This window comes from Pogoniulus pusillus, chromosome 10, assembly GCF_015220805.1.
Source record: "Pogoniulus pusillus isolate bPogPus1 chromosome 10, bPogPus1.pri, whole genome shotgun sequence".
Lineage (NCBI taxonomy): Eukaryota > Metazoa > Chordata > Aves > Piciformes > Lybiidae > Pogoniulus > Pogoniulus pusillus.
In genome coordinates, this window is record NC_087273.1 from 6,366,982 (window position 1) to 6,391,924 (window position 24,943).

The 24,943-nt window shown below is 47.6% G+C and overlaps 1 protein-coding gene across 2 annotated transcripts in view; it reads right to left on the reverse strand.

Annotated features, from left to right (window-relative positions):
- BMP2K (BMP2 inducible kinase) overlaps positions 1 to 24,943 on the reverse strand; it is a 53,649-nt gene that overhangs the window by 16,846 nt on the left and 11,860 nt on the right. The window contains exons 1-14 of one of the 2 annotated variants that reach the window (XM_064149650.1): positions 17,886 to 17,910; positions 16,930 to 17,048; positions 16,328 to 16,433; positions 15,461 to 15,603; positions 14,097 to 14,218; positions 13,042 to 13,123; positions 12,342 to 12,474; positions 8,952 to 9,055; positions 7,495 to 7,574; positions 6,615 to 6,775; positions 5,276 to 5,457; positions 4,248 to 4,343; positions 3,319 to 3,506; positions 1,233 to 1,390 (exon numbers count right to left, since the gene is read on the reverse strand). In XM_064149650.1, the coding sequence (XP_064005720.1) occupies positions 1,233 to 1,390; positions 3,319 to 3,506; positions 4,248 to 4,343; positions 5,276 to 5,457; positions 6,615 to 6,775; positions 7,495 to 7,574; positions 8,952 to 9,055; positions 12,342 to 12,474; positions 13,042 to 13,123; positions 14,097 to 14,218; positions 15,461 to 15,603; positions 16,328 to 16,433; positions 16,930 to 17,048; positions 17,886 to 17,895 (1,684 nt within the window). In that variant the 5' untranslated portion in view covers positions 17,896 to 17,910. Of the gene's footprint in view, positions 1 to 1,232; positions 1,391 to 3,318; positions 3,507 to 4,247; positions 4,344 to 5,275; positions 5,458 to 6,614; positions 6,776 to 7,494; positions 7,575 to 8,951; positions 9,056 to 12,341; positions 12,475 to 13,041; positions 13,124 to 14,096; positions 14,219 to 15,460; positions 15,604 to 16,327; positions 16,434 to 16,929; positions 17,049 to 17,885; positions 17,911 to 24,943 lie in introns of those variants that run through there. The other variant, XM_064149651.1, reaches the window with a different exon arrangement.

A 24,943-nucleotide genomic window follows, 5' to 3' on the forward strand; every position in this document is an offset into this window, starting at 1 on the left:
ACCAGACTCACAAAACTCCCCACAGCCCAGCAGGCAGTTCAAGATACTGAAGAAAGGCAACGTTGTGCTGTCCTTATGGCTCAAGCTAATACACTCTGACATCTGGAGAAGGGTGTTTCACAAGACTTCTAAGGCTTCATTTGGAAGCAAGAGGCTTGAAGACATTCAATTCTCCTACTAAATAAGGTCCAGTTTGACCATGGATTCAGTGCTGATGCTTGCAGTTGGTACATTCTCCATTCTCCTAGGCAGCAGCGAGTCACATCTCAAAAGCAGGAGTCTGGTTTGATCCACACAGGGCACAAGTGAAAACCTACAGCTACCAAAGCAGTCCATTCAACCAGGCTTGAATCCTGAGGGATTAACAGGTCATGTGCACCTCTTGCCCAGCCATTCAAGGCCACAGAAATCCAAGAATAAAGAGACTCCACTGAGGCATGCAGGTGGTTTGGTTTTTCTTTCCAGTTACTTGGAGTTCATCTTTACTTTGTTTTTAATTGCAAAGAACTCACTGAGAGTCAGCCAAGTCAATAGTCTGGGGTTTGACATCATCACATCTTACAAGTCTCAGTACTGAACCTCAGCTTGACCAAATCCTTTTTAGGAAGAGCCTCTAACTGACCACGTGGCAAGCACTAGGAACAGAAAGTCATTCCAAGTAAAAAACATTGAGATAAGTAGCTTCAAGAGGAAAAAGTTTATTCAACTATTGCCAGATCAGAACAATAAAGCAGCCCTTACACACAGGCACTGGTCAGAAAGGACATTACAAAACATTAACATAATGTAAGAGATCACTGCTCCTCCAGGCATTTTCAAAGGGCAGGTCAGACCCACAGAATCTTCTGCTCTGGTGTGCAAGGAAAAAGCTAGAAAGGAATAAAGCAAGCAGCCAAACTTCTCTTCCTATCTCAGCACATACCTCTGCTGTTCAGAGCTTCTTGACAATCCGGTTGACAGAAGCAGTATTTAAGGGCTAATATATTGCCATTTCCGCAGGATTCCAGCCAGTAAGCACTGACTTGAGACAGTGAGATCCTATTGCACACATGTTCAGAAAGGAGGAGGAGGAGGAGGAAAGAAGAGAGGCCCAACTCTGCCCTCAAATGCTCAGAAAGAATTTTCTGTACACAGGCTGCACAGCCCTTCCACAGAACAGGTGTTGGAACTGCTCAGCTACTACAGAGCCCTTATCTACTGGGAAGCAAAATAAGCCTTCAAGCGTCCCTTACTTGATCTTAGCAGGTCAAATTCTCTGTCCAGCAGCTCCTCCTCTGTCAGCTTGGAAAAATTGTCCTCTCCAAATGGGTTCCAGCCTGACATATCAGGTGGGTTATTGATGCTCTGCTTTGGGTAACTGGTAATTGCTTCAACATCAGGAACACCTGACCTGTAAAGTCAATTTATGGAAGGAAAGAGAGAGAAACATTACTGGATTGTTTGTCAGGGTGAAGAAAAAAATCTGTGACATACTTCATTATGTCAAAACACTACAGGCAAGAGAGGCAGGTGCACTAACAGCTCAGACAACTCATCAGCCCTTTCTCTAATACACCTTTTTCTTTGAAAGACTGACCTCATGCACTGCAAAACACTGCTAACACCCAGGCACCGACCTGGGGCAAAACTGGAGGAGAAAACTGCACCAGTACAGGCTGGGAGGTGATCTGCTGGAGAGCAGATCTGTGGAGAGGGAGCTGGGAGTGCTGGTGGCTAACACGTCACCCATGGCACAGCAATGTGCCCTTGTGGCCAAGAAGGCCAATGGGATCCTGGGGTGGATTAACAAGAGTGTGTCCAGCAGACCAAGGGAGGCTCTCCTTCTCCTTCCCCTCTACTCTGCCCTGCTGAGACCTCATCTTGAATCCTGTGTTCAGTTTTGGGCTCCCCAGTTTAAGAGGGACAGGGATCTGCTGGAGAGGGTCCAGCAGAGGGCTATGAAGATGAGGGGACTGGAGGGCATGGCTGATGAGGAGAGGCTGAGGGTCCTGGGGCTGCTTAGTCTGGAGAAGAGAAGACTGAGAGGATTTAATAAATATTTATAAACATCTGAGATCTTGGGGTCGGGGGGACAGGCTCTGCTCACTGCTCCCTGGGATAGGACAAAGAGCAATGGGTGTAAGCTGCAGCACAGGAGGTTCCACCTCAACACAAGGGGGAACTTCTTTACTGTAAAGGTCACGGAGCACTGGAACAGGCTCCCCAGAGAGGTTGTGGAGTCTCCTGCCCTGGAGACTTCCAAGACCTGTATGGATGTGTTCCTCTGATCTGTGTGGTCCTGCTCTGGCAGGGGGGTTGGACTTGATCTCCTTGGGTCCCTTCCAACCCCTAATACCCTGTGATCCTGTGAAAACTGGAAACAGACACATTTACTGCCAGCCTGAAGTGATTCCTTTGAGGAATGATTTGTGGCAAAAGCATTCTGGCACAAGATCTGCCCAAAGAACAGCTGGCAGAGAGGAGGACATCACTCTGCTAGGACTCAGACTACCTCACTGGGAAGATGAAGCCACATTGGTCACAGTGATGCAAGAGGCTGTAACAATCCAGCCCACAGCAGGGCAAGATTTTGCTTCTTACTCTTTCAAAGCATTGTAACCTGTAAGAGTCTCTGAATGACAACAGCACCTGATACACATCAGTCATGCTGTTAACTGAAAGCCTGCCTCAAGCCTGGCTGTATCCAGCAGCGCAGCATTCCCACACTTGCCTTGCCATACAGCAGAGGAGGAACCTACAGGAGTACAGCCCAGTTCATAACAGGACTGAACCTGGACACATCTGGGACCATTTGTAAATCAGCAAAGGAAGGAGGGGGTTATTCCACACAGGCTTTGTCGTAAGAATTCACAGCAAAGTCATTTTTTAGGACGCTTCAAGCATGGCTAAGTCCACAGCCTCCTGCAAAGGGCCTGAGGTGGATTCCAGTATGGAATATGCCAACTGACACAGCAGTAAGAAGTCCTAGCAAACAAATGCCAGCAAGAAGGCCTCTCTTAAAGGAGTGTTTGAGATGACCTCCTCGTGGCCATAACCTCATCCAGCATAGGCTACTGACCACCCTCAAAGCAGTAAGCAGTCAGTTCCTGGGATGAGTCCACAGCCAAGAAACAGTGGAAGACATGACCTTTAAGAAGCCTGTTCCAGGCTTGTCTGTCAATAAGTTAGTTGTCTCACCCTTCTCCCAGAATATCTTTTGCCACTAAAAAGTACTCATCCAAGGGCCCTGAGTAGCACCTTCCTTCTGAAACAAGCAATTTCTGAGGAAAGAATTCATCAGTGGATAGCCCTTGGGTACAGCCCTGTCAGAGTACTTGCCTGCTTGCAGGGTAGGAAGAATCTGCCACTGTCCCAGCACACACTGGAAGTGACCCAGGATAGGAGATTAAGGCTGGTGAGAAGTCTTGTGGAGAAGTGATGTATTCAGGGGACTGTGCCTGCTGTGCCCGCTGCTGCTGCTGAGCGAGCATCTGCTGCTGCAGGAGAGCCTGCTGATACTGCTGCACCTAAGGGACAATGCTCACGTTAGTTACACTCACATGGGCCAGGGGATTCTCCTCTGCTGAGGAACAGCACCAGCCTTGCAGCACTGACCACCCACCCTACCTCCCTCAAAAAAGCTTGGCAGCTTCAGCAAAAGCAAGCAGCCAAAGCAGTCCATTACAGGGGTGAAATTAAACTGCCCTAAGAGGTTTCTCTTCCAACACATCACCACTTAGCTTGCTGTAACTACTGTGGCCTAAGCACATGCTACTGCAGCACAAAAGAGGTAGCTTTCTTCACCAGCTAGTCTTAAACATTGATATCCAAGGTTTCAAGAACAATTATTACTGGTTTTACTGTTGAAAAACAGATGTTGCCAGTCAGCTTCTTTGCTTTTAAAGTAAGAATTTGATGCCACCATGCCCTCTATCACCTGGTAGCAGAGCAGACATATACTTGGTACTTAAAGATTGGTGATCACAGCAATAAGTTTCACAGTAGCATACATCTACTCATTGCAGTTTAGGATATATCCCACCTGATTAATACAGAACTGTGACTCCAGATGAGCTTTCACAACCAACTTTGGGTTAACTGTTTTCTTCCCAATCAAATACTATTTTCAATGCTGATCTTCACACTGTTTACCACACCTCCAGCTCATAAACCTACTCACAAACTTCTCTTAGTGCATTTTCACAACAGACTTATAAGCACAGCATGTGTTTTAGGACTGTACCATCCATTTTCCATCCTTGACATACCATAGCAGGGTACTGAGGTTGGGAAGGTTGCTGCTGGTACACAGATTGCATCAACAGCTGCTGCTGGACCATCTGCTGGTGCACTGCTTGTTGATACTACAGTTGGAAAGAAGAAAACAGCTTTAAGAAGCCAGGATCCCTTTTTAGAAATATCCAGATCCTCAGAAGCAGCATCAATTAAAATATCACTTCTGTGATTCAAGAGAAGTCTTCACTTAAGACATCAGAGAACCAAGAATCAGTCTGCAGTTCTCTTGCTGCACTTTAATAACCCCTCCACCTCCCCCACTTAACACCAATCTATTTAACCAAAAATAAGACCACATGCTCAGCACTGCCTTTCCTTGGGCAGGCCAACTAACACCCCAAGTTTGCCATTTTCACTGGTGCTGAGCCCCATTGGCAAGAAATTCTGCTGTGTCTGAAGAATAAGAGGTTTCAATGTGAGAGGGAAAAACAAAAAGGAGGAATAGCAATAGATATCTTAGGCAGGATCTGGAAGCTGTCTGACCTGGCTGTTCTTCTATCCTGCTTACATGACTGAAGTGATTACAGCTGATGCATGCAAGACAGACACTGAGAATGGGGTAGCCATCAAAACAACTACAAAAAGGAAGCTATTCACTGACCAAGAAAAACTGAAGAATAGCAAAAACTGAAGAAGTCCTGCTCAGGTGGTGTGTGTGTGCCCAACCAACTACTGCAGCATCATCCCCTGGGTAACTCCTTAACCATGCTTGCACACAAACCCTTTCCTTGGGCTGAACAGTAATGATTCACAGCAAGCTGGGACTCAGGGTCAACGCTGCAGGAAAACAAGGACAGCACAAAGAAAGCAGCTCTCTGGGATAAGCATCAGAGAGCCTGTGAAGAAATAAATCAGAGGCAAAAAGAAGGGGCAGGAGCCACAATCCCTTTTTATCTCTTAGCAGGAAGACAGCCAGGCCACAATAGCAGAGTTTAACCAGCACACGATTCCAGGTGTTAGCTACAAGTACAGGGACTTGACTAACAGATCTGACTTGTACCTGCTGGATATAAGCATCCTGAAGTGTAGGTTGCTGCTGCTGGTGATGTAAATGGTGTAGCTGCTGCAGTCTCCAGTCTCCCTGCTGTAGCTGCTGGAGAACTCTGTTCTGCTGTGGGGGGTGCTGCTGAGTGGTCCCATGGGACTGCAAGATTTCTTGTCCGTTCCCTGGTCGTGAGCCTCCTGCAGCATTCAAACAACACTACTGACATACTGAGCTCTACAGCTGAGCTGCAGCGTGACCTGGCAGTTAACCTCCTTAACACTTTAGGGGTGAACAGTTCAAACTCCCTTCCCAGCCTGACAGCTGGCAGAGCTGGTAGACACTAAAGTGACTCAAGTATTTCCAGCCTGTCATAGAATCATAGAATCAACCAAGTTAGAAGAGACCTCCAAAATTATCCAGGCCAACCTAGCACCCAGCCTTGTCCAGTCAACCAGACCATGGCACTCAGCCAGGCTTTGCTTCAACACCTCCAGAGACAGCAACTCCACCACCTCCCTGGGCAGCCCATTCCAATGCCAATCACTCTCTCTGCCAACAACTTCCTCCTAACATCCAGCCTAGACTTCCCCTGGCACAGCTTGAGGCTGTGTCCCCTTCTTCTGTTGCTGGGTGCCTGGCAGAAGAGACCAACTCAACCTGGCTCCAACCTCCCTTCAGGTAGTTGTAAAGAGCAATGAGGTCACCCCTGAGCCTCCTCTTCTCCAGGCTGCACACCTCCTCACAGGGTTGTGTTCAGGCCCCTCACCAGCTTTGTCACCCTTCTCTGGACATATTCCAGTATCTCAACATCTCTCTTGAATTGAGGAGCCCAGTGAGCACTGTGAGTACCACAGTACTCAAGGTATGGCCAATTTCTACCTACAGGATGCAGGAGCTTCCTCCAGTTTCATGACAGAGGAAGCTGAGTTCCAGACTTGTGCTTTTCTAACACCTTGAGTTGTACCTTCTAGTGTGTCAAACCCTAACCCTGACAGCACACAGGTCTGCATGCATACAGCCTCCCAGCTACACCACCAGCAGGGCTCAGTACTTCTTATGAATTACCTGCAAGTCAAAACTGAGCCTCAGCTTCTCTCAGGCCACAGAGGAGAAGTCAGTTCAAAACTAGTGTGAAACACAATACAAAAATCCCCTCCCTTGTCAATTTGCTTTCAGATTTTGTGGCCCTTGGTCCAAATTGTTATATGCAACTCCAGAGCCTTCTGGAAAGGATGAAGATCTGGGGTTTGGCACGTGAACAGCCCCAGCTGAACTGCAATCCCTTGTAGAGCCAGAAGGGAAAGAGAGTGCTGATTCTTCAGTTCTGCCAGGCCTTCCTCAGGCTGTAAGTTACCTTTATGTGCACGACTGCTGAACTCCCCAGGAGCCTGCACCTTGCCCGGCGCTGCGGAGCTCTGGATCGCCAGCACCCCGGCGCTGGCACTGCTGGCGTTGGCCTTCGGGCGCTGCCGGGGCGCGATTGAGGTTTCTGTTGGTCCAACAGTGTCTGTTATTCTGCAAAGGCAAGGTCCCAACAGAAGAGACTTCACTGAAAGACTCCTCCTTCTTCAGGCTAAGCACAGCACACCTCTCAACAGCTCAACCCTGTTTTAACAGCTCTGCTTCTGTACTGAGTTTTAACGCTTCCAGATCTGCTTCTAAAACTGCACTTTGCCACTCACTGCAGCCACAGGATGAGGTGACAGAAAGCAGCCCTGTGGAAAAGGACTTAGGGGTGCTGATGGACAAGAAGCTGAACATGAGCAGACAGTGTCAGCTTGCAGCACAGAAGGCAAATCACAGCCTGGGCTGTTCAGGTCCCTCAGCTACTCCTCAAAAGACTTTTCTCAAGACCCTTCTCCAGCTTCATTGCTCTTAGAATCAACCAGGATGGAAGAGACCTCCAAGCTCATCCCATCCAATCTATCACCCAGCCCCATCCAATCAACTAGACCATGGCACTAAGTGCCTCAGTCTTTTCTTGAACACCTCCAGGGACAGCAACTCCACCACCTCCCTGGGCAGCCCATTCCAATGGCAAATCCCTCTCTCTGTGAAGAACTTCCTCCTAATATCCAGCCTATACCTTCTCTGGACCTGCTCCAGCACCTCAATGCCTCTCTCTTACCACACGTGATGTTTATTTGAACCCTGTTTCCAAGTTTAGCAATGTTAGCAAACACAAACCAGAGAGAGAAGAAAAAAGAAAGAGTGAAGCCACATCTGCTGCTCACCTTGCTTTCATTTGGCTTTTTCTAGCAGCTGCCTCACTAGCTGTCATGGGCTCAGGAAGAGTTGAAGGGACAGGAGAATTCTTGGGAAAAATAAATTGGAATACATTAAAAAAAAAACAAAATCCTGAAAGAAAAAAATCATTACATATTGAAGAGGAATCCTTGGGCTCCAGCTCTTCATCTTACAAGGCTTCATGCAGCACTGCTTCAGAGGGCTGGAGGCTAAAGGTGTTTTAACTCCAGCAGTGTATCTGCTCTGCTGCAGAGGTACAGCAAAGCCATTCCTGAGCTGTTTTCCCAACCACTGCCCTTACTTCATGCATTACCAGGTACCAGCAGTAAAGAAAAATGTTTTCCCCAGGTATCTTCTTCTAACTGCACAGAACAGAGCCTCACTTTAGCCTCAAGTTTAAGAACTAAACCAAAGCCTAACCTTTGGATGATAGAACAGAACTAAACCAAAGTCTGACCTTCAGGTGAAAAAACAGAACTAAACCAAGGCTTAACCTTTGGATGAAAAAAAAAGAACTAAACCAAAGCCTAACCTTCAGGTGAAAAAACAGAACTAAACCAAAGCCTAACCTTTGGATGATAAAACAGAACTAAACCAAAGCCTAACCTTCAGGTGAAAAAACAGAACTAAACCAAGGCCTAATCTTTGGATGAAAAAATAGATTTTTAGCCTGGTTGACTCTCCCATGGCAACAGTAATTTCAGCAAGCTCTGCAGCACCTAAGCTTATGGTGCTTCAGCTTAGCCCCACCTCAGTCTGACTGCTGACTTTGCCTTTTTCCTTGGCATTGTGACTTAGGGAAAGAAATGTGGCAGGAGGGAAGAGGGTTACACATGCATCACCTCATGATCACCAGATCTAAACCTGGTCACAAACAGTGCAGAGTTAATTATCAAACACTGCTGCTGAAGGACACAGTGCTGGAATTATTCAAGAATCCAGGAGAAAGAGGCAAACTCCTGATTGCTCCTTGAAAAATGAAGCTGCTGTCCCAGGCAGCAGGCTGCACTCTGCCAGCCTCTCTGTTGGCCTGCAGTCACTGGTCTTGCTCAGCTTCCACTGCTCACTACTTACATAGAATCAACCAGGTTGGAAGAGACCTCCAAGATCATCCAGTCCAACCTAGCATCCAGCCCTATCCAGTCAACATAGTCCCTCCCCAGCTTTCTTGTAGTCCCCTTCAGATACTGGAAGGCCACAGGAAGGTCCCCACAGAGCCTTCTCCTCTCCAGACTGAACAACCCCAACTCTCTCATCTGCCCTCTCAAAAAACAAACCATTGAAAATTAAGAGGTTAAGAGGAAAATTTCCCAACCTGACTTTCACAAACCAAACACTTGCTGGTAAGGAGCTCACCCTTGAGAGCATGTTGAGACTTTCTAACAAAAGATGGACTTCAACACTCCCCACAAAATAATCCAGAAGATAATGAAAGACTACTTACATTTATATTAGACACTGGACAGTCCTTTTTGGCAAGCTTAAAGGCAAAGTAAGATACTTGAAAGATATCAGGCCTCTGTTCTTGGTCTGGTTCAAGCATATATCCTGTAAAAATTAAGACCAAATCATCAGAGCTGGATATCACAAGGTCTGTTGAGGCAGTGTGCTATCAGCCAGGGAAAACCCAGCAGCTCCACCAGATGAGCTTTCCCTCAGAGTGATTTTTATTGTTGTGCAGGGTTTCATTTGGGTTTGTTTGGTGGAGGATTTTTTCCCCCAATAGGTTTTGTCAAGTCAAATAGTTTCTCAGGTGTCTCAAATACAGATGGAGAAGGTGTAGGCTGTTGGGTATCCTCACATGAAGCTCTGCAAAGGAGGCTAAACTGAAGCAGTAATTAATAACTTGGAGGAGAAATGACACAAACTCAATTTGCAGTACTAGGTGATAATCCCCCTCTCCTCTGCTCTGCTTGCCTCAGACATCCTGCATAACTGCATCCAGTTCTGGTGGCCCCCGTGTAAGAGACCAAGAACTGTTAAAGCAGGTCCAGGAGGTCACCAAGATGATGTCTGGAGAACCTGCCCTATGGGGACAGGTTAAGAGTTGGGGCTGTTCAGCCTGGAGAAGACAAGGCTCCAGGGAGACCTTAGGGCAGGCTTCCAGTACCTGAAGTGGCACAGGAGAGCTGTGGAAGAACTTCTGACAAGGGCTGGGAGCAACAACACAGGGACCAAATGCTTTGAGCTGGAAGAGGTGAGATTGAGACTGGAGATGGGGAAGAAATTCTTGGCAGTGAGGGTGGAGGGACACTGGAACAGTTTGCCCAGGGAGGTTGTGTCTGCCTCCTCCCTGGAGGTGTTCAAGACCAAGCTGGATGAGGCCTTGAGCAACCTGGGCTTGTGGAGGGTGTCCCTGCACATGGCAGAGGGGTTGAAACTGGATATCTCTGAAATTCTTCCCAATCCAACCCCTTCTACGAACCTAGAAATTTTCTAGGGTTGACACAAATTTCAGTGGAGCTACCAGAAGATTCAGAGATAACTCTGAGTCAGGCTAAGGTTCTACATCCCCTTGTGCCTTGCAGGGTTAGTGTTTTTTAACTGACAAAACACAGCATTCCTGATGCCCTTCACAAATATTAGGTTCCCAAATTAGAAGTTTTGGTGTTTTTCAAGCAAGTGGAAATTTCCTTATATTGTTTCCAATACAATCCAGAGTACACAATCAAGACCTCTTGCCTAAATATGGCCACAGAATCTAAACAGAGATTGAAAGGTATTTTCTAAACAAGCTGTGCCTCCAAGAATACACCCAGCTGCAAGCAGAGGGAATGCATGAAAATGCAACTTCTCCATTTGGATGGGAAAAGAGAGCTCTGCTTCCACACTGTTCACCAGCACAGCCAACCTCCAACACACCCTGCAGTACTTTTGCTATCATCCAGACAGATCTCAGCGCTTTCCTGCAAGCCATGGTCAACATAGCTGACAGCAGGTTTTATTTTTAACAGGTTTAACAAATCAAAGCAGATTTAGTGCAAGTGAAGGGTCCTGCATCTGGGACAAGACAATTTCAAGCACAAATCCAAGCTGGGCAGTCACTGGCTGGAGAGCAGCCTTAATGAGAGGGACTTGGGGATGCAGGTGGATGAGAAGCTCAACATGAGCCAGCAGTGTGCACTTGCAGCCCAGAAAGCCAAACAGAGCCTGGGCTGCAGAAGAAATGTGGCCAGCAGGGCCAGGGAGGTGATTCTCCCTCTCTGCTCTGCTCTGGTGAGACCCCACCTGGAGTACTGCATCCAGGTCTGGAGTCCCCATTACAAGAGGGATGTGGAGATGCTGGAGAGTGTGTCCAGAGCAGGGCCACGAGGATGCTCAGAGGGCTGCAGTAGCTCTGCTGTGAGCACAGACTGAAAGAGTTGGGGCTGTGCAGGCTAGAGAAGAGGAGGCTCCCAGGTGACCTTCTTGTGGCCTTCCAGGATCTGAAGGGGGCTACAAAAAAGCTGGGGAGGGACTTTTCAGGCTCTCAGGGAGTGCCAGGACTATGGGGGATGGAGCAAAGCTGGAGGTGGGAGATTGAGGCTGGATGTGAGGAGGAAGTTGATGAGCATGAGAGTGGTGAGAGGCTGGAATGGGTTGCCCAAGGAGGTGGTTGAGGCTCCATGGCTGGAGGTGTTTAAGGCCAGGCTGGCTGAGGCTGTGGGCAGCCTGATCTAGGGTAGGGCATCCCTGGCCATGGCAGGGGAGCTGGAACTGGCTGCTCCTTGTGGTCCCTTCCAACCCTGTCTGATTCTATGATTCTATTTAATGGTGCTGTCACAGCAAGTTTAAGTGGAAACAGAGCACACTGAAGTGATTCCTTTCAATTGGTTCTGAAATATTAGATGTATGAGGAGGACACTCAGCTTGTCACTCCTCACCTCCCACCCTGGCAAAGAGCTGAGATGCAGCCAGAAGTCCCTGAAGCATCCTTTGTGTCCAACTGCAGGGTTTTTTTTTGGCTTTCATTCCAAATGGCAAGAGGGGAAGTTTACATTACAAGATGCTTCCCCACCCACATATGTTCCATGCCAGTAAGGCTCATCTTGGCACAGCAGTTCATTGAATCTTAATAAATCAACATTCATACTCACAGGGAGACAGGATTAAAACCTGTACTCTTCTGAAAGTATTCCTGTGACACTCAGAAGTGTTTAATCACTTGGAAATACTGTCAGTTACTCAGTATTTGCAGAAGGTTAAGTGCTTAGGGAGGTAGCTGCTAGTTCTCATTTACCAACGTGGGCTCAAAAAAGTGGTTTGCATTTGTTATTTCCTAGTCTTATAAAAGCAGAAACTGTATGGTCAGCACATCCATAACTTGGAAATAGATTATAAGAGCTCCTGTCCAAACTGTCTGAGCTTGTCAAACTAGCAGTCACACCCTTTTAAGTTGACCTGCTCAAAGCTGAAAGCTAAGACAAGTGAAAGCCTCTATTAGGAGTGTAGAGATGAGCTCCTGGATCTCTGTAGCTGTTAGCATCACAGCTGTGCTGTCCACAATTCTCCTTCACTCTCTTTATGCTTTCAGGCTTTGGCCAATGTTCATGCCCAGCACTTCAGGTTACACAAACTTTATTAGATACAGTGTCATAAAGCTGCTATAAAATGCTCCCCAGTGCAATTCACCTCAGTACAACTTTGATTTGCACTTCTAATTCATCTAAGCCCAACTGTCTGGCTTGGATAGGAAAATATCAACCTGTGCAACTGCAGGAGCTGCAACCAGATGGTAGTCAGTGGCAATTCCCACTGATCACTCAAGCAGACAGCCAGCAGCACCCAGCCCAGTGGGATCCTCTGTGTTCTAATGGTTTGATGAGGCAGAAGTGCCCTGGTCCCAGCCACTTACTGATCAAGCAGTGCATGCTGTGGGAGTACCGGGAGCTGTCGGGGATGGTAAAGCTTCCATCGCAAATAGCAACTTGACTTTCTCCAAAGGGCAGTGAGAAGAAGCAGAGTTTGTACAGCAAGCAGCCAAGTGCCTGTAAAACACAAACACAGGCACTGGGAAGGGATCAGAGTGAGCAAATGGCACCGACCAGAACCAAATGGCAGCCCAGCTGCAGCTGCTGCTTACACTGCTATGTGGGTAGGAGCTGCTGGTGGTGTCACAAGCTGACGCATGAAGCAGCTCTAACAAGGCTCTTTCTCACCAACTCCTGTGCCAGACAAGCAACCACCAGAATCAGACAGCAGCCCAAAAGCTGCATTCACACTGGCATACCACCAGCACCTCATCCGAGTTCAGTCCTTATTGACTTCACTGCACAGCACCCGGTACAACACCTTTCTAATCATGCTGCCAACAGTTTCCTCAGGAAACCCCTGGTGACTCCTGAGCAGCAACCTGAGCCAGCAGAAAGGAAAGGAATTTTCAATCATGCCCCTCTTAAAACAATCACAGGTGGCACTCATTATGGGTGTGGAAAAATGCCACCTCCAAAAGACCCCTCTGCTGCACTCTGCACTGCACAGCTGCATGGCAGGTTTCACTTCCACACACCTCTTCATTAGTTCCCTACTTCACTGTACCTGACTTTTTTGCTTACCCAGATATCTGCCTTGGTGGTAATTGGTTTTCCTCCATACAGATTGATCATCTCAGGAGCTCTGTACGACAGTGTTGTGTACCTGGCAGCACATGATTAAAAGAGGACAGAGATGAGCAGTACACCTCAGGACTCAGAGAACACTTTAGTGCATCTGCCACACACACACACCACTCACAGCAAGCCTCAGGGACCTGCCTGGGCTTAACTTGCACACAATGCAAGTCCTTTGTTGCATTTGCAGCACCGTGGAAACTATCTGGATTAGCAACATAACATTATCACACACAAGAATAAATAGTAAGTCAGTTAAAACCTGCTCGTTATGCAACTTCCCCAGCATATGTACTCATGCCAGTCACTTTGCTTAAATACTGCAAGAATCAGACAGCTGAGAGATGCAAGGCAAAGATCCCACAGGAGTATTCCCTGTTGCACACTGAAATGTGCAGAATATGGTCTTCAAAAAGCTGGTCTCAAAATAAGCTCTCTCAAAGTGTTCTTCAGAGATGGGAAAACCCCAAACACCCTACCCTGTAGCACTAACTTGAGAACAAGCAGCCTGCATTTACTGCTCTGCAGCAGACAACCCAAGGGGGCAGGCCCAAACCAACCCACGTTTCCAAGAGCACTCCTGTAGTAGCAGTTACAGCATTTCTCTCATCAGCCTTAGGAGAATGAGAGTGGCCCTCACTGCAGACCCATTCCATCTCTGACACCATGTCCCTCTCTCTCACAGAGTTAGCTGTACCAAAACAGCACAGGTTTGAAATGACTCCTAAAAAGGCCAGCAGCCAAAGAAGTCTTGTTGAACAACTGCATTTCAGGAATGCTTTTTTCCTTACAGTTTCAGTCTTAAAAGGCTGAGTTTTGCAAATTCAGTCTGTGAGTAAATAAACCAATCTACGTCAGCAGACAGCTCCAAGACTCTACTACAGTTAGGGCAAGGTTAGCTCAAACACAACTATAAAGTGCAGTTCAGATCAGTAAGGCAAATGCTTGCTGCACAGCAGCACAGGCAGCGCTTCTAGCCAGTCACTTAAAAGGGAACTTACTTCTTAATTTCTTCCTCAACCATATTCACACCATCTCTTTGGGGATGAAGATATTTGTTGGTGGCACTGCCAAAATCACAGAGAACGTAGTTCCCGTTATCATTTAACAGTAGATTCTCCACCTGGAACAGAAATTCAGAGAGGAACACTGAGTGTAAGTGAAGTAGCCCCTACTGCCTCAGTCCTTTTGAAGCAGATCACAGAAACATTCAAATTGGAAAAGCCCTTCAGGATCACCAAGTCCAATCCATATCCCTACTCTGCAAGGTGCACCCTAAACTACGTTCACAAGCACCAAATCCAAATGACTTTTAAGCACATCCAGGGTTGGTGACTCCACAGCCTCCCTGGGCAGCTCATTTCAGTGCCTGACCACTCTTGCTGGGAAAAAAATTTCCTCACATCCAGTCTAAACTCACTCATTTGCAGCTTGAGGCCATTCCCTCTTGTTCTATCACTAACTACCTGTGAGAAGAGACCAGCATCAGCCCCTCCACAATGCCCCTTCAGGTAGCTCTAGACAGCAGTGAGATCCCCCCATCAGCCTCCTCTTTTTCAAACTAAACTACTTCAGTTGCTCTTCATGAGATTTACTCTCCAGGCCCTTCCCCAACTTTCTTGCCCTCCTCTGCACCTCCACATCCCTCTTGTATTGAGGTGCCCAAAACTGAACACAATACTCAAGGTGTGTGTGACTGTTTGGGTGTTACCCACACCCTTCCCTCTTATGAAATCACCCAGACTAGACTCAGCCAGCTGGAAATGAAGCTTTATATTTACAGCTCAGCACACTATACAAGGAGATATTTACAATATACACAGCTATATACAAGTTAAAAGTAATTCAGAAACACAATACCCCTCCCAGAAACAATCAGAATCTCCAGGAGGGCTCCTGGGGGAGTCCAATGCCCCTTTCCCCCTCCCTCTTTCCCTCCTTTCACAACCAACCAGGTCAACCCCCATATATCTCATGTGATAAATCTGGAGATCTGAGGTGAGATGTAAAAAAGACAAGAGGGCCAGGGGGAAGAAAAGGGCCAGAGGGAAGAAAAGGGCCAGAGGATCAGAGAATTAAAGTAGAGTCAGCCACAGAGACCAGACGGCCAGTAAGAAGGCACAGCCAGAAGTGAGGGCTGAGCAGTGTGTGAGAAGTGAGTGCCTTATCTATACTTTGACTAGTGGTGTTTCTCAGCAGAAGAATGGGTGATATAGGCTACTGTTGTCTTCTTCTCTTTCTTCTCACAGCTAAAGATTAATTGGCATATTTTACTGAGAGAAATTCAGTCTCAAACCAGCAGAGTGTGGCCTCCCCAGAGCCAAGGTGAGATGTGAAGCCAGACACTGCCTCGTTAGGGTCCTACCTTCAGATCCCGGTGAACAATGGGCGTTTTGCACTGATGCAGCCGGGCAACAGCTTCACAGGTATCACAAAATATCCTCAGCACTTCTGCCTCGCTGAAGCCTGTCTGCAGGCGCTGATTCATCTGATTCACAACCTGCCCAGCTAAAGAAACAAGGCCAGTTATTTTTCTTTCAGCACTTCCTATCACATGCAGAAGAGTTGTTTGTACACAGAAAGCCCACAAATGAGATGCAAGGAAGTTTTCCACACTCACTACAGTTAAATAAGTCACCCCTGGTTTTCCACAGGTGCATGCCTCTAGATAGAAAAAGCCCTGGTGTTTTAATTTCAGGCAGAAAGCCCCTGTGAATGAAGCCTGTCACAAAGGCAGACATCTAGATACCCTCTGGCTTTACATCTTGTGTGAAACGAAGCCACATGATAAAATGGGGCCACAGGACTGGCATGGTTTTGGCCAGCATTACCCACGCCAGCTATGCTGTGCTCACCTATACCAAGTCATCCATCAGGTAAGAGCAAAGTAGCTTTAATATTGCTATCTAAACCAAAAATAGCAGAGGGCAACAGTAGTTAAAAGCCTGTCAGTCTCTCCTATCAAACAGTGTTTTAGCTCCATGCTGATTATGCTTACACAAATCATTTCCCTGCTTCTAATCACACTTAATTAAAGCTATGTGAAACTGACTTAGGTTCAGTGTTCAAGAGCTCAGTGCCTAAGGAACAAGGCAAACAGAAAGGCAAAAAAGCCTAACAGGACTGCAGCTGTGAATTTGTCAACCTTCTTATATCAGTTGTAAACAATTGTAAGTAACAATCTCAGGTGACTAATACCAACGTTTTCTCCTGCATTTCCCCCAAGTCTCACCTCTACAGTACTCCATGAGAATGAGCACCTCCCAAACGTTGTCACTTATGGAGTTCACAGCACAGTCCAAGTAGCTGACAATGTTCTTGTGCCCAGATAACTCTTTCTGAAAAAGAAAACCCATGTTAACACTTCAGCACAGGAACATCCACAGCAAAGACAAGACAGCACAAGCCTTCAGACAGCCAAGTAATAGTTAGAGCCTTGATATGCAGGGGATATGGAACAGCCACTGAATCACTATGCTTGGAAAACACCTTTAAGATTGGCAAGCATCAAAAGCTACTCATTCCCACCCTGAGCTGAACTGGAAGTCTCTCACAGTTACTAAAACAAGTAGATGGAAGAAAAGCACAACTGCTGTAGTCTAGTTCTAGGACAAACCCAGGAGCAGAAGGTCAAAAGAAAAGGTGGTCTGGAAGCTGCTGTCACTGCAAAGGTGTACTTCTGTTACAGGCTGGATGTGGCTCTGCGCAACCTGAACTAGTGTGAGGTGTCCTCGCCCATGGCAGAGGGGTTGGAACTGGATGATCTTGAAGGTCCCTTCCAGCCCTGAAAATTCTGTGAGTGCACTCTCCAGCTCCAGATGCTGGGTTTCTCACCATAATAGTGATTTCTCTCTTGCAGATGTTGAGGTCTGGCACGTTGTTAACGTACATTCGCTTCAGGGCGCAGCGTGCCCCTCCGTGGGCGCGTACCAGAAACACGGTTGAGAAGCCACCTGGAAAATAGAGGGACAAGCAACTTGAGTTCTGGTTGTGCCTCTAGCCAATATCACTACATGCTAAGAAACAAGTTAAAAAAGTCTGTGTCAGTCACAGCGTGAGGAGTACAAACACTTCAAAAGTCATAGAGATTTGCTGCCTTGATCCATTTCACAAAGATTAAGTAGTTTTGACAAAAACACCTTAAGGACCTCACTTTGTTGATAGACACTAAGTAAAAACAACACCTGAAAAGGATTTCCACACTCAAACACATTCCTAAAGCTTAATGCAAACTCTGTGTTAAGATATCAGCCCCGAAACGCTTTCAGAGTCAGCCAAAAAGCTGAACACTCTGAAGGTGTTCTCCAGATAGTCACAATCTCTGAATTCCCCAATATCTAACTAAGGTCACTATTAACTCCCTAATTTGAACATAAGAGTTCAAATACTAACAACAGAGAAAGTCTTGAGAGGTATTTAAGAAGTCAGCAACTTTTCCAGTACCACCTAAGGACAGGAAGAACCTCCCTGCAGTCACAGACCGCACAAGCCATCAGCTCTGCAGCACTGTACTTACAGAAGCCCACACTGAACACACAGCTAAGACTGAAACACTTCCCCACAACTGCCCAGCAGCAGCACAAACCATCAGCCATGCACTTCAGCCACCTCCCAGCTCATGGCTGGTAGGCAAAAATCACACAGAAGCTAAGTGGAAAACCATCACTTTCCTGCTCTACGTCTCGGGCTGGTCTGAGCTTTGCTCCAGGCATCCAGCAGCTCCTATCAGCATCACCCCCAGGTTCACATTTCCCACAGCTCTGGCAAACTTGCCTCCAAGGAGGACTCACCCAAATCCATACTCTCCTTAACTGACTGCTGTCTGTCGCAAGCCAACCCTCGGAACTTGAAAGAGTGCAAACATTCAGCTATAGAGCCAGGGCTGAAACGTGTAAATAGAAGCGATTAACAGCTCTGCTAATCAGGTGGGCAGCCAAAATGCTCATCAGTGCCCCCTGATGGAATCCAAGGGCATGAGATCTAACAAGATTAAGTGCCAGGTTCTGCACTGTGGCCACAACCACCCCATGCAGCACTACAGGCTGCAGACAGAGTGGCTGGAGAGAAGCCAGGCAGAAAGGACACTGGGGGTACTGGTTGAGGGTGGCTGGACATGAACCAGCTGTGTGCCCAAGTGGCCAAGAAAGTCAATGGCATCCTGGCCTGTATTAGGAATAGTGTGGCCAGCAGGACTGGGGAAGCCATTCTGCTCCTGTACTCAGCACTGGTGAGGCCACATCTTGAGTTCTGTATCACCTCAGTTTAAGATGTTGAGATGTTCAAATTTGTCCAGAGAAAGGCACCAAGGCTGGTAAGTGGGATGGAGTATAGCCCTGTGAGGAGAGGCTGAAGGAGCTGGGGTTGCTTAGCCTGGAGCAGAGGAGGCTCAGGGGAACATTATCACTGTCTACAGCTACCCAAAAGGAGGTTGTGGCCAGGTGGGGGTTGGTCTTCTCTCCCAGGCAATCAGTGACAGAACGAGGGCACACATTTTCAAGCTGTGCCAGAGCAGGCTTAGGAAGAAGTTCTTCACAGAAAGAGTGACTGGCATTGGAATAGGCTGCCCAGGGAGGTGGTGGAGTCACCACCCCTGGAGGTGTTTAAAAAGAGACTGGATGTGGCACTTGGTGCTGTGGTTTAGTTGAGTAGATGGTGTTGGGTGATAGGTTGACTTGAAGATCTCGAAGGTCTTTTCCAACCTGTTTAAATCTGTGATCTGCCAGCAGACTCAGTACAATGCACTTCATCTGATGCAAGCCTCAGGTGCTTCAGCAACCCTGCACACAAAGAGCAGCCCAAGGTGCTAAGTTTTCCAGACAAAGTTTTCCTGAAGATTAAAAGTTCTATTATTTTTAACTTAACTCATTTTTAACTCATTTAACCACACAAGATGCTAGGCTGACAACACAGAATTGCTGCCAGCTTGACTATAACAGGCTCAACTCTGCACTTAACTTGGCATAACACTACCAGGACACCTGGTAGAATCACTACATTTAATATTACTATTCCAAACAGGCACCTGGCTTCTGAGTTACTCAAGTTCTGATGCCAAATTCCTCCAGTTGGAGCTGAAAGGATCCTACAGGATGTCCCAATAGCAGCCTGGGGAGCTCTATGAAGAGTGATGTGCAGGCTTTTCCCAGTGCAAGACTTTCTGGTACTCCTTTCAAGCAAGAGCCCTATTTTTCAAACACCAAAAATCTAAAGCAGCACTCAGTTGAAGCACTAAGGTCTAGTGATGAGAGGATAAAAATCATTTCTTGTCTTTTCAGCCCCTTCTAAGGCCTTAAGGTTCTGTATGAGTGGCAGGAGGGGAAGTACAAACTGCCATGTTTCTAGTTTCCCTGACAATTGGTTTTATGTAACCAGAGCAGACAGGAGTGGGGAAAAAACCAACCAGCAGAAAGCACTGAAAACACCCTCACGGCTCAGAGAAACCTTTCTCTGGCCATGAGGTGGCAACACAACCCAACGGCTGAGCCACCAGCAGACCTGTTTCCCCACTCTGCCACTACGGGACCCTGCCCGTAGCAAATAACAGCACTATAAGAGGCTTTCCAAAGTACCAAGAGGCATAAAGCTGAACAAAACTTGAGTAAGTGCATTCACAGGAAAACAAACAGTCCCCGGTGTTCTGGAGATCTTCATTCAGCAGCCCTCTGGAACCACTGAAGTAAACCTTTCCAGTTGTTTCTGATGTTAAGATGTCCCTGAAAGCAGGGAAGCAAACACCAAGCAGACATTCCTGCTGACTCTAAGGAGACACTGCAGAGTCTGAGCGCACACGTGGCCTTATCCTGGACAGAAACAGCCAGCAACAGGGAGAAGGTGCCTTGCCCAGAGACTGAAGATTGCAGCCTGGCAGCACTGCTTCCTCCAGTGGCCACCAGGCTGGCACAGTCCCAGCATTTGCAGCAACTGGAAAAAAAACCCACAACTTCTCCTGTCTCAGCTCAGTGAAGATAGAAAATACACTCAGGTTTCCATGACAGAATACATCCAACAAAAGCTTAAAACCAAACTCTGATAAGCTATGGCACAATAAACAGGACAGGGAAGTCTGAAGTGCTTGGAGAAGATGGTTGCTTTAATATTCCAGATATTAAACCAACCATCTTCTCCAAGCACTTCAGACTATCAGACACCTCCCCCTTCCAACAATGTCCTTTCTCCAGAGGCACCATCTCCTTAGCCAGTGCAGATACTGTGCTCCAGGCACTTGTGGGAGCAACAGGCTAAAAGCATAGGCAAGAGTTGGAGGTTGCACAGAGCCCAGGATTTTCTCCCAAATTATTAATGCTAGGACAAGAGGAAATGGCCTCAAGTTGCATCAGAGGAGGTGTAGGTTGGAAATTTAGGCTGGAGGTGAGGAGAAAGTTCTTCACTGAGAGAGTCATTGGACACTGGAATGGGCTGCCCGGGGAGGTGGTGGAGTCGCCGTCTCGGGAGCTGTTCAAGGCAGGATTGGACGTAGCACTTGGTGCCATGGTCTGGCCTTGAGCTCTGTGGTAAAGGGTTGGACTTGATGGTCTGTGAGGTCTCTTCCAACCCTGATGATACTGTGATACTGTGTGTGATTTTGGAAGTTCTTTACTGAGTGAATGGTCAGGCACTGGAAAAGGCTGTCCAGGGAGGTGGTGGAGTCACCACCCCTGGAGGTGTTCAAGAGGAGAGTGGATGTGGTGCTTGAGGCTATGGTCTAGTGATGAAGGATGCTGGGATGAAGGTTGGAGTGGATGATCCTGGTGGCCCATTCCAACCACAGCACTTCATAGTGATGAGATGTTGTGCTGAAGGATTTGGTTTAGTCAGGGACTTGTCAGTGTGAAACTAATCATTGGAGTCGATGATCTTGAAGGTCTTTTCCAATCTAAGAAGTTCTGTGATTTAGTTCTTCAAGAGAGCAACATTTGTGTCTGTAACAGCAAAACCTTCATGAGCACACACAGCTCAAACATTTGAACACTGATAATCAGCCTCCAAGTACCACACCACTGTTGAGAAGCTACAGGTGAACAGAAACTTCTGAGGTAGTTTTCAAGCCTTATAAAGATTTTTTTTTGCCCAAACACTCTATTTTTGTCAAAACTTCCACCGGGCAAAGAAGCCACTGACCATCATTTCTGTCTCTGCATTCCCAAAGCACAACCTCTGTGTGAAAAGGAGGTGAACCATTCCTTTAATAAAGGTATCAGTCTCCCAGCAACGTGACAAGAATTCCTACACCAGGCTTCCAGAGCATGGGCTGAAGGTCATTCACTTCTTAATTGCCTCAGTATGCTGCCACCACTTCACCTGCTCTAACGCTGCCGCTTCATGGCACCAGATGCTGGTGCCACAGACTTAGTGAAGCACATCTCAGTCACCAACAGCAGGCTCTGAAACACAGCTCCACAGCCCCATCCCTAACTGCAGTTGTCCAGAGAAGGGCCACGAGGATGGAGCTCCTCTCCTATGGAGACAGGCTGAAAGAGTTGGGGCTGTTCAGCCTTGAGAGGAGAAGGCTCTGAGGAGACATTTTTGTGGCCTTCCAATATCTGAAGGGGGCTACAAGAAAGCTGGGGAGGGACTTTTCAGGGTGTTGAGTAGTGACAGGACTAGGGGGAATGGAGCAGTGGGTCATCAGATTAGATGTTAGGAAGTTTTTCACCATGAGGATGGTGAGACACTGGACCAAGTTGCCCAGGGAGGTGGTGGAAGCCTCATCCCTGGAGGTCTTTAAGGCCAGGCTGGATGTGGCTCTGAGCAACCTGATCTAGTGCGAGGCGTCCTTGCCCATGGCAGGGGGTGGAATTAGGTGATCCTTGAGGTCCCTCCCAGCCCTGGCAATTCTGTGATTCTGTGTGACCCACAAGCTGGAGAGTTCAGCATTCCCACAACCACTAGCAGAAATAGCTCCCAACTTTCCCAAGGACCCATTTCACACCGAGACTTTCTGGAACTCTCTGCTTTGTTCTCAGCATGCGGACAGTGCACTCCCAGGGACATGCTGCTGTCCCTTTCCCACTGCCCACACAAATTCCCACTGTGACAATCCCAGCACCAGGGCTGGTTTAGACACAAGCACGGCTTGCTTCAAAGCAGCATCTGCTCTGCAGGCAGCAGCTGCGCCTGCCATGCCCAGAAGACACCAGGTTACAGCACAGCCTGGCAGAAGGAGATCTACTCTGCACACCTCTGCCTGCTGCCCAGCCTGCAGTCCTGCTGCTGAGCAGCCATGCCCACTGTTGGGGTTTCTCCCAGCACCAACCACAGCCCAGCTTTGCCAAAAGCTCTGGGACTACTTGAGGCACCCAAGATACCTCCAGTTACGAAGGTGCTCTGAGGTCTGCCATGGCATTTGGTGAAAAGCTTTCTTACTCACTAATGCCAATGCACCACACAGGCCCACAGACACAACTGGAAAAATCAATCCATCCAGGGAAGACAGAAGCACTTCTGCTGCAAAGGAGAGCATACAAAAGCTAAGAGCACAAATCATTTCATTTTTTAGCCACTTAAAAATCATTTAGAGCAACTGATACAATGTGCAGTCATAAACAAACCCCAGAGGTGCCAGGGATGCAAGCAGACACTGGTATTTGCCTCATGAAGCAGCAACAAAGCTTTAACCTCAGCACAGCTGACACTCAGAGATTTTATTATGTCAACCTCCCTTTGCTGTACAGACACTACAACAGTTTCCTTACAGGCACATCAGGAACAGAAGCAAAGCAGCATTGCATTCAGATGGGCATCTCCTAGTCCAGTGCTCTGAAACCATCTTCCAGCCTGGGAACACCACCTCTCAGCAATCCAAGGGTTATCCAGCCTGGGAACACCCCTTCTCAGCAACCCAAGGGTTATCCAGCCTGGGAACACCACCTCTCAGCAACCCAAGGGTTATTCAGCCTGGGAACACCACCTCTCAGCAATCCAAGGGTTATCCAGCCTGGGAACACCACCACTCAGCAATCCAAGGGTTATCCAGCCTGGGAACACCACCTCTCAGCAATCCAAGGGTTATTCAGCCTGGGAACACCACCTCTCAGCAACCCAAGGGTTACTGAGCAGTTGGCACTTCCAAGATGTACACTAACAGAAGTAACCAGTTTTGCTTTCAAATCCCTTATCACAGAATCAAGCAGGTTGGAAGAAACCTCGAAGTTCATCCAGTCCGACCTATCCCCCAGCCCTATCCAGTCAACCAGACCATGGCACTAAGTGCCTCAGCCAGGCTTTGCCTGAACACCTCCAGTGACAGCAACTCCACCACCTCCCTGGGCAGCCCATTCCAATGGCAAATCACTCTCCCTGTCAAGAACTTCCTCCTAACACCCAGCCTAATCCTGCCCCATTACAACTTGAAACTGTGCCCCCTTGTTCTGTTGCTGGTTGCCTTCTCCCACTGCAGATGCCCTCCTGGCACATTCCAAACGAGCCAGGCAGCATTTCACTTGGAGGTGTTCAAGGCCAGGCTGGATGGGACCTTGAGCAATGTAGTCCAGTAGAAGGCATCCCTACCCATGGCAGATGATCTTTAAGGTCCCTTCCAACCCAATCCATTCTCTGCATCTGTGATGTCCAAGCCAGTGTCCTTTGGACAAACCTGCCCAGCACTGCGGGTAGGCTTCCCACCCACCCACACTGCACTGCACCACTCACAGCTGCAGCCCTAACTTGGCAGCTCACAATTTCCCTGGCTGGCATAAACCAGTTCTGGAATTAAAACAAAAAAAAGCAACTAAATCCCAGAAACACAGCCCATGTTTCTGGAGCCAAGGAACACTTGTCAGGAGTTGACAGCTGTTTGCAGGAGCAAGCAGATTTTTTTTCTCCAGGAGACAGAGCTTCACGTCACTGAGGCTTCCCTTCCCAAACTGTTAAGATTCAAGAACAGAAACTCACACAACAGAGCCCTACTGGCCGACTTGAACACTCCCATTTTGCTTCTGGCCAAGGTCAAGATCACTGACCAAACATTTCCATAAGGATTACGCTGTGATCTAGGCCAGAGCAGCTAACTTAGTGCCATTTCACTCTGCCATTAAACTTCTTGTCTCTTAAGCTTGAGCACACTGGACACAGCATGCTACTGGAGATGCAGCCAAAGTGATGCCTTCAGGCAGATGTGCTTCCTACCCACCTTTTCACCAGAAAGCTTCTCAGCTTTTCCCAGGCACCTCTGCTGAGCACCTGCTAGCATCACTGACAAAAAAACCCCAAACCAAACCCACACCAACACTTCAGGACAGCAGCTGTATCTTCGACTTGGATTGTTAACTGAATTCAGCTCTGTCTGTAGTTTACTCTGAGCTAAAAACAGATGGAGTCAAAAGGCTGGATGATGACAGTAGCTATGAACCCAGACTATAGCTGTGAAGCTATGATCAATAGAACCCATGCACTCAATTCACTTTATAGATTGATCTCAAATGTCACTTGCTATGCATTTGGAATGCCCACAGCAGGGCAGTTTAGGAGACTGGATTTTGACCCCAATATAACAAACAAGTATCAAAATAAACCACAATTACTGAATGGTTAACTCAGTGGCAGTGAGACCTGACACACCTGATGTGCAACCACCACAGCTTTTTTGGGACTGAACTCTATTGCCAGTTACAACCCCCAACGCTGTGCCTTTGCTTGAGCTCCTGTTTGCTCTGTGTCTTCCATATTCCATGAAATCATTCCTTTAATCATGATCTCTAACACATCCAACACCTCACATCACTAACCCAGCCAGTGAGCAGCACAGAGCTGCCACAGCACAGAAACAAGGCACAGCACAAGGTGCCCCACTTTGGGCAAGCCCCAGCTCTGTGTCACCCTGGAGAAGTGCCACTCGCTGTGACCAAACAAA